This window comes from Clytia hemisphaerica, unplaced genomic scaffold, assembly GCF_902728285.1.
Source record: "Clytia hemisphaerica strain Z4C2 unplaced genomic scaffold, Clytia hemisphaerica genome assembly, whole genome shotgun sequence".
Taxonomy (NCBI): domain Eukaryota; kingdom Metazoa; phylum Cnidaria; class Hydrozoa; order Leptothecata; family Clytiidae; genus Clytia; species Clytia hemisphaerica.
In genome coordinates, this window is record NW_027104146.1 from 514,615 (window position 1) to 524,609 (window position 9,995).

At 36.9% G+C, this 9,995-nt stretch overlaps 1 protein-coding gene across 1 annotated transcript; it reads right to left on the reverse strand.

Annotated features, from left to right (window-relative positions):
• Window positions 1-689: 689 nt before the first annotated feature.
• On the reverse strand, window positions 690-9,847 carry LOC136813843 (GPI mannosyltransferase 1-like). Its single transcript, XM_067070333.1, has 5 exons — window positions 9,342-9,847; window positions 7,389-7,608; window positions 6,119-6,377; window positions 4,168-4,296; window positions 690-918 (listed from the first exon to the last, which is right to left on the reverse strand). The coding sequence occupies exons 1-5, from the start codon at window positions 9,811-9,813 to the stop codon at window positions 748-750; spliced, it is 1,251 nt and encodes a 416-aa protein (XP_066926434.1). The 5' UTR covers window positions 9,814-9,847; the 3' UTR covers window positions 690-747.
• Window positions 9,848-9,995: the final 148 nt, after the last annotated feature.

Consider the following 9,995-nt stretch of genomic DNA (forward strand, 5'->3'; position numbering starts at 1 on the left):
TATATTTTGGCTTAAAATTTCGTAGTTTATAATTATTTAAATGAAACATACTCAACCAGTCTTTTAACATCTTTTGCGATCGAAAAACTTTGGTTACCTTTAGCATGAATTTCATTTAGCGACAGTTGGCTAAAGTGAGAGTTTTAACGTATGCTCGATTTTCTAAAATTTAGCAGATACAGTAAGAACAGTGTACAATCCTGGCCAAAATATATTGAGAATTTAGCTTATTTCCTCGTTTTTCAAAATTTGGAATTCGGGCGAGAAAGTCGTTTTTGGGCTAATTGATAAATTTATTCGAGTATTTTGATTTGGGTGGGGTTAATTGACTACCAGGCTATATTCTGAGCCCTGTTGGACCATTCTGGGACTTTTGGATCCTCAGATTCTAAGGTCCTAACTCAGAGTTAAAACTCTATTCGTTTAACCTAATTTAGAGCGCTTTCCAAAATACTTGTGGTTATAAGATTTCGTGGGAATTTCCCTTTTGTCTCAAATATTATGGCCAGGATTGTAGACCTCTGATAAACTAAATAGATACGTGGTATTTCTTACACAAAAAAACATTAAATCCATAAAATTCTATCTTAAAAAGACTTTGTTAAATTTGACGTATCATTGATTTGGCATTTTTTGCCGAATCCACTTAAAAGTATAACAGTATAAAAGTTTAACCATTTTCGTCCATATTTATGTTACTGACCCTTCAAATCTCTGTACAAGTATATAAGTATGAATAAAAGTATTTCAATCTTCTTTCTCCATTTCTTCATCACCCTTGATGATTGCAAAACTTCCCATCATGCTTTTCAACAAATATATATTCGCTCCCAGGAATACAAGAGATGCCAGCCAGACATACACTAAAACATCCAACTTTCGAAATTCGTACAAATAAGCCAACCCTAACCAAACAGCCTATAGATGAAAGAGAAAACAATCAAAATTAAAGATGCTGCAATGCACCTTTTCGACCGTAGCCGCCAATTTACGATGGCCCAGAAGGCTCAAATCACGCACTTCTAGTTTTCACGCACTTCCAGCTCTTATAAAATTTGTGAACTACTGTCTAGGGTCAATGGCTCAGAAGGCTCAAGTGACACTGCGCACTTCTTACTTTTTGTCACGGCCGGAAATTTCCATGCGAGCGGCCCGCGCAATGAAATTTTTTTTGGTCTATAAAATGAATGTCGAGTTGCGCAAAACGAGTTAATACTTCCGAGTTGTTCATTTCCGAGTTAAGTGCTAGTCAGCAAAACTTCCCCTCAGTGGCAAAAATCGGGGAATTTTTCGAGCTTAAATCGGGGAAGAAAAAAGTGACCAAATATCAATTTTGTGAAAACTAGAAGTGCGTGTTTTCGAGCCTTCTGCTGGGAACGCCAAAATAACTCGAAAATCTAAAAGAACGAAAATTGAAGTTAAGTTAAACGAGCTAGATGCTGATTGGACCTACCTGATGATGAAAGTTAGATAGCAATGCGAAAAGAAAAATGAAAAAAATCAGTCAGAAAATACAGCATTTAGCGAAAATACACAACGCAATGAATTCATCATTGATTGTTGATGGGAGGGAAGGGTTGTAGAAATAAATAAATAGGAAGTTCTGGTTGCAAAAATCAGTTTTATTGACAATTGAATCATGCTTGATGGTGAGCATTGTTATCAATAACGTTTCTCTGTGAAGAAACAAAGAAATATTAGGAAAAAGTCAAATGAAAATCTGCAAAAACGGCGATTTCCGGGATTTTTCCGGCATTTTCAGCCGGAATAGAATTTTATCAAAAATCGGACTAGGCCATGTTTTAGACATTGTTAATACGCATCTTTGTGCAAAAAATCAGAAAAAACTAATGATGAAAACTCGAGAAAATGCCAAAAAACCGGTTTTTCCGGCATTTTCGGCCGGAAAAGTACGTTAATTGAAAATCAGGCTCTGTCATATTTTAGGTATTGCCATTTTGCATCAGTGTGCAAAATTTCATGAAAAAATATAAAGTACAGCTCGAGAAATTCAAGAAATACCGTTTTTCCGGCGAAAATAGGCTGTTCCGGCGATTTTTAGAAAGTTCCGGCTTCAAAAATCACTTTTATTGACAATTAAACCATGTTAGATGGTGGGCATTGCTACAAATAATGTTTTTGTGTGAAAAAACAACGAAATATAAGGAAAAAGTCCAATGAAAATCTGCAAAAACGGCGATTTCCGGGATATCTCCGGCATTTTCAGCCTGAATAGAATTTTTCTCAAAAATCGGACTAGGCCATGTTTTAGACATTGTTAATACGCATCTTTGTGCAAAAAATCAGAAAAAACTAATGATGAAATCTCGAGAAAATGCTAATTTATAGGACCTCCACCCCACCGGGGTAGGTCCAAAAACCGAGTTACGAAATTTAGAATGACGACTTCATGAGGTAGATATAAAATGACGTCAATATTTATTTCCGAAAATAACGTCATAACTCGTTTTTTTCGTAACTCGGTTCTTTAACTCGGGATTTCCGATCCTCTTCGTTATATTATCATCAACCCATTTATTAAAACTCGGTATCTATTTTGCTGACCATTACGGATATCTTTCGAGAGGGACTTTTGCGTCTCTAAAATATTTTTAGAAGTGCGCAGTGTCGTCACAAAAAAAGTCGGAAGTGCGCAGTGTCTCGTGAGCCTTCTGGGCCATGACCCTAGACAGTTCTAGTTCACAAATTTTATAAGAACTGGAAGTGTGTGGCGAGCCTTAGGGGCCATCGTACCAATTGCCGCGCGGACATTTTTTTGTCCGTTTTACCACCCTAAAACCTGCCCAGTCATTTCTTCGCACATGTAGACAATAGAAAAAAGTGTTAAAAAAGGATTGGATCGAGTTTAGGGTGTTTCAACGGAAAAACGATTTCGATTAAAAGTAAATATTCCAGAAATTTCGCTAACAGGGGCCCTCCTAGTGGTACACACTTCTTTTTTTTTGTTGAAAAGATAATACCTTATCAGGGGAAAAAGTGACGAAAATTTTGAGGGGTTGACGAAATTTTCGCCCGACGAGTTTTTCCCCTATATTTTATCATTTTACCCGATGGGGAAAAGTGACGAAAATGCTTCTAGGTCACGAATTTTTTCCCCGACTAAATAAAACTCCGACATTATTTTCCCCGATAAGGTATAGCTCTTATACTTTTTTTATAAGAACAAGTGAATTATGACTGGACCTATGTTTTCACATCATTCACATCATACTTTAGGCGTACAGACTTTCGCGAGCAGAAACTTTCGCGAGGACGAAAAATCGCGAAATTCACGACATTTACTTTCGTGAATTTAAACGGAAAAATATTTTTCGCGAGCATAAACTTTCGCGAATTAAGACACGAAATAAGAATTTTCACATGAAAAAATGGCTTAGAGGGACAAATACTTCTTGGATTGGCTTGAAACACTTATTAGTCTTTTAGCAGACTTAAAAGTGACATAAAAGTAACATCTTATTCAAAGTTTGAAGTTTTACAGATTTTCTATTTTGTCGAGAATTTTTCGTGAGCATCAACTTTCGCGAATGACCCTTCTTAGAATTTTTAAAGACATTTACTTTCGCGGAAAGGGTCAAAATTCGTGAAAATCGCAAAAGTTTGTACGCCTAAAGTCCCCAGCGGTTTGCGTGAATTGAAGGTCTGCTGGGGGGAAGGGGTGAGCTCATAACACTTTTCTTTGAACTCTTTTAGAAAGAATTGAAATATAGATAGAGCCAAGAAGTGGATGATATTTTTTCCATATACCATAAGCAAATCCAATTTTCGGGTCCATGCTGGGGTTTCTTAGCATTATGTTGTAGCTTATTTTCTTAAAGATTGCTCTGACCACCCCTAATATTATACCCTATTATGCTTATTGGACCAAGGGATACCTTTTATATTACGAGGTAGTGCAAAAAATGGCTAATTTGAGGGAGCCTTAGCAACAACATGTACACGCTTCTTTTTCATTTTCATTATTGCTTTTCACTATCTTTGGCAGACGATAGCCCTTGACCCAATAAGCATAAATATGGCATAATATCAGAGGTGGTCAAAGCGACTTTTTCAGAAAATTAGTTAGACTGCTAAGAAAACCCAACCCTGACCCAAAAATTGGAGTTGCTTACAAAAAATCTGTATTGCTAAATAGCACTTAAATACCTGTGGCATAAGCCATATTGCAAGTTGCACAACATTCGTACGAGCAGTTCGCTTGATGTTCTTCTTTGGATCAACAATGTGCAGGTAAGGATAAGCCATTGGTAGAAGACCAATGTACCAGATGAAATACTGAAAAATGAAATTGACACTTTACAAAACATAGGTAGTGGAAATGAGGAGTAAAAAAAAAACGTTAAAAGATGGTTTAAAGTCATTTGGTTGAAAAGCCAAGTGGAAAATTCATGTGCTTTTAAAAACGTTTGGAAAATAACCTCTCCTTCTTTTGAGGTATCACAACAAAGGGAATTCAAAACATGACAAAACTGCTGGAAAGTTGCAAATACCATAGAGGTATAAAGAAAACAGGAGTTGAATGTGTCGGTAATTGGTCGTTAAAGTCTTTTGATTTCTTTTATAAAATGTATCAAAAGAAATTCTAAGCTCGCCCGATGAAATAAGACTTTTTAGTAGAACTCAAGTTTGCTCTGAACATTCTAATAATCAGTATTGAAGATTCTAGCCTTTTAATATACGAAAATTAGATAAAACTTCGTCCACGAAACAAATTTATGTTCCATTTCGCTATCCGTTCAATTTTGTTTTGAAAAGATATTTTCTCAAGCCAGAAAATGAAAAGTTCTTTATAAGCACACACGATTTCAGACTCAATTTGTAGACATAAAGTCGCTGGAGAATTTTGGAGGAAAGTATCAAGCAATAGAGTTCACCTGAAAGAAAACATTGATCGAAAAATCTTATCATTTGATGAAGGATTGCCAAGTTTACAGGCCTTTTTTTAGTCCAAATATTTTCTTACACTGATGTCAGAAACAATGAATCTCGTCTCATCTAATTTCTAAAGCTTAAATGAGCCAATAAGATTTAACCTATGGATAAAAGAGCTCATTAAAAATGCACGATATATGAGATTATGAGCATGCATACATCGTAACTTTTTTAATCGTAGGGCGAGCTTGGTTACAATAGCATACTTCTCCTGTCTTTCTTTATACCTCCATGCAAATACTGAGAAACATAAATAATAGACTACCTTAAGGGAACTTATTTTGGCGGGAACTAGTTTTGGCGAGCGGCGAAAATCTTGAAATATTTTAACTTTGGCGGGGACTTATTTTGGCGAATAGTGATTTTTTTTAATTTTGGTGGGAACTAATTTTGGCGAATGACAGCGTAAATCTGTTCCATTTTGCCTTATTTTGAGCAAATTTGATGAATTTCAGGGGTATTTAGGCAAGGGAACAAAAAATTTAATTTTGGCGGGAACTTATTTTGGCGAGTGAGCAGATTTTTTCCAACCACCCCCCCCCGCTTATTCCAAACGCCCCGGCTATTAAGTACCCGAGAGTACTTAAACTTTGATATCTATCGTCTTCGTAAACTCTCACCAGTCGTATTGTTAAGAATCTTCAAAGATATTAACTTTCGAGTAAAAATTAAAATCTGAAAGTTTGTACACCGGGGGAGGGTGTACTTAGGTAAAATGGGTGTCAGGTATGGTAAGGGTCCCTTTTTCACACCCTCAAAAGTCCCTCAAAAGGGTACAAAAACCATTAAAAAGCAAATTGAGTCTCTGAAGGGTTCCAAAATTACGAAAATCAAAATTCAACTCTCTCACAGGGTTGAAATTTGGACTAAATTTGAAAATTTTGGCTGAAATTTCAAGGAAATAGTCAAAAAATTGACAAAATTTTCGAAATTCAGTCTCAAACTTTGGCTCGGACATACCCGTCATCTTGCATCTCCCGGGTTCGTACACCTAAAGCGATTTGATAAATTAAATCGACACTAAAAAATAGCCTCCAAACGCCAAATTTCATCTTTCTAGCCACTCGCCATTACCTCTGAAAATCTTTTTCGACCATCCGCTAAAATTAAATTCCCGCCAAATTTTCTCCCTTTTAGGCAAACAACAAATTTAGTATTAGCATACCTGTGATGTACAAACTTTATTAAACGTGACAAATGCAAAAGTCTGCAAGAACAATGCCAGCGGTAATCGGTCATAAAATTTAGCCCCTATCCATAACACTGTCCCCATCTGCGGTATAAAGGCTAAGCGATTGATGACGTCACCGACCCACAATCCTTGAGTGGTCTTTAGGACGTAGAAGTACGGGGAGAAGTTGTGTTGCATATCGATACGCGAGAGATGGAAAAGATAAGTGTTCTCGATAAAGTCAAAACCATATCTGAAGAGGAAAATTACAAAATCGTGATAAGCACAAATACAATGAATCTTTCGAAGAAACTACGAAAATTAATAATTAATAACACCTTATTTAATGTAAGCAAGTGAAGGAGCGCACCATCTTAAGAGAACTATTAGCCTAATAGCCGGGGGGCCTGCTAATTAAATTTTCGAAAATTTTCCACCCAGGACATTCTTATTCCAACCCCCCCGCTTATTGATTTTTGGGAATTTTTTTTTGAAAGTTCCCTCTTTTGCCCTAATTCTGCTGTATCAGCCTCCTTTTCGAACATTTTCCACCCAGGACATTTTTATTCCAACCCCCCTGCTTATTCCAAACCCCCCGGCTATTAGGTACCCGAGAGTAGTAACGGCTAACGAACAACCAAAACTTCACAGGAAATACCTTAAAGGCTTGGGGACACAAGAAGTTTTTTTCGCGTTGATGCAATTCAACATGCTCCATACCACCAACACAAGAAAGAAAGTGCGCGTCTCATGGTTTCTTTTTTTGTTTCATGGGACAAAAAGTGAGGGAAATACCCAAAAGACACGCTGATTTTGTCCCTGGGACAAAAGTGAGAGAAGCACAAATGTTATTAAAAGAAAAATGGGGTGGAGACACGAGAAAGCGTTTCAGGTTGGTGGGATGATGCATGTTGCATTGCACCAACGCGAAAAAAACTTCTCGTGTCCCCAAGCCTATAAGTGTATATATTTTTGCGGTTATTAAATTTTAGCAAACCGCGAATTTTTTTCCGAGAAACGTGTTTTCGCGAGTACTAAATTTCGCGATCGTTTCTCTTTGGAATTTTTCGCATTTATTAAATTTCACAATTCGCTAAGTTGGATATTTTTTAAGAAGGGTTAAACGAATTTATGAAAAGCGTATTTATTTTCGCGATTTTGTGTTTTTGAAAAATACCGTAGTAAATTTCGCGAAAATTTAGTACCCGCGAAAATATATACACTTAAGGAAAACAAATTAAACAGTCGTAAAAATCAAACTAACAATGAAAACATGAATGCTCCCATTCCAAAGAAAGTTGCCAGGGAGACCAAACCAAACAAGATATTTTGCAGTGAAGTTACCATCTTGATTGTGAATTGTAAAATAGTGACGTTCCGTTGTCTTGTTTCGTCTAACGATTTTTTGGTTAAATAAAAGAGGAATGGCGCGCCATAGATGAAAGGATAGATCTTGAAGTGAACAGATAACCCAAAGAAGAAACCTGGAAGAGAAGAGAAAATAAATTCAATAAAAATCTGGAAGAGAACTTTCGATAGTGCGGTAAGGGGTCTGATACCCCTTTCTTAAATGATCTATCCTTCTTGGCATCCCCCCAACCTTTAAAAATACCTGTCCCCCAATAGTCCAGTAGAATTTAGGGTCAACCTAGAAAAAATTATTATAAAAGGGTATATACCGTTGGAAAGATACTTTTATCAGCTTTCAAATGAGGGGTAGAGTCAATTTTTTTGTCATGGGGAAAAAAAGTTATGGACCAAAGAGTGAAAGGGGGTTTTCTAAGCAAAAAGCAGTGACCCATTAAAAATGTCAATTTTAAAAGTTTTTAAACAGCTAATTTTGATGGTTCCATCTGATAGAGCTGGAAGAGTAGATGTCCAAAATGGGGTCATTTGTAAAATTTGGTCAATCAGACCCTGAAAAAATAGCCATAATGGCTGAAAAAAAGTCATTTTTAATGCTGACGTCAACACTTTAAAAATTAATTTCAGCACTCAAAACCACTTTCAACGGATGCGTCTCGAAGAGTATTATCGAATACAGGTATAGTTTGTTGAGGTACCATTGCTAGATCTTGAGATATTTGCATTTCAAATTTTGCTGATTCAGCATATTTGAGCGAGTTTGATGGTTTTTTGAAAAAGTTTCGTCCATTATTAGGGAAAACCAAATTATATAAATGAACCCAGATGACCCCTTCCTGGAGAACTATTCTTTAAGCTCTATTAGATGGAGCAACGAGTTTTGTTCAATAGGGGACTTCAAAAATTGACTTACTAAGGGACTCTAGGCCAAAATGACCTTTACCTCATTCAATGCTTCATGGAAAACTTTCTAAAGCTTTTCAAAAACTGTTCTTGGAGTCAAGATAAGAAAATAATATAAAAACCCATGTATACTACTTGCAAGGCTCAACAAAAGCCGCCTCCAGACTAAGAAGACTGAATAATTTAGCGAAAAGGGCAAAATTCGTGAAAGTTAGGCCGTTTAACTCACGTAAAATTTAATCCACTTTAATCAAATACTGTCAACCTGGCTCTAAGAGCGCATCAATACAATGACTTCAGATATCTGACGTCATATGAACAACGCCAATGTAACAAGTTTAGGACACGTCATAATGGGTTATTCCATAACAAAATTTGTGCCCCCTATGTTGAGGAGGGAAAGGTGACCCCTGGATTTATTTTTCAATCATTCAGGACCCTGTTGGATTTTTTTCTTTGACCCCATTTTATTGACCATCCCAGATTTTTACATGAAAAAATAACAGACCACCCTGGACTTTTATTTTTAAGACCACCCTGGACGTCTCACCTCCTCAACACAGTGGGGTTAAGACTATTTCTTGAATATCCCAATTAATACTTAATATCTGATATTCCGATGGCGGATTGACGGCCGCCCACGCTAAGGTTGTAAAGGAGCGGGCAAATTTCCAATCGGAGAGGAATGACAGTCGGCCTTTGATGTGCCGCATCGCATATCAGGTTCAACAACCATTGTGCGTAAGCCAGAAAATACTTCACTTAGAACCGCCAATCCCCGAAAACGAGGGCTTGGTTACCAGACCTCCCGTTGCAAAGTCCTTGACACGGCCTTACAAAATTCCGTAATGTAAACCTTCCAGATGTTGAAAGTTTTCCCGACCTTCAGAGCTTTTACTTGTCGGATGAAAACTTCACCATTTGGGTGCCAGATAAAATTAATTAATACCTGAGAGTAAGGTGTGATCACTCATCATGAAATACAGAGTCAGGACCACCAAAAGAATTTGAATAGCTTCTGCGTTTCCTCGCGAAGAAATGGTAATTGTGAACGGGTTAAAAAGCCAACAAAAACATATCACTTCGTCTACTTTCGTTGCAAAGTCTCCTTTCACGGAACCAAGTTTCATGACTTCACTCATCACCATCGCAACCACGATATCAACAATACAAAAGAGTATTTTACCGAATAGTAAGTGTAAACTAATGTTCGGGAGAAGTATGAGTGCCAATAAGGGCGTGTATTTGTAGGTGGGTGTTTGGTAGGGTGTACCGCCCATCAAGGTATGATTTGCTGCTTCTGTGAAGACTGTGTAATCAATGTCGGTGTATTTGACTTCAAAATACCGATCGTGGTGCGTCCCATAAAATATTAATAACATTCTAACAAGTAATGCCATGCAAAGGAGTTTGAAATCCATGATTATTCTGTTTGTTTTTTTAGTTTTTGCGTTAATTTCTGAAAAGAAAACATATAAAGATATGTGCATACACAAGTAGGGCATGAAAAAATAAGCGGTCGGATCTGACAGAAGTACGATCGATCTTGTCGGTAATTTAAAACATTTAATCAGAATCTCTGAAAATAAATCGATCTTTAGCA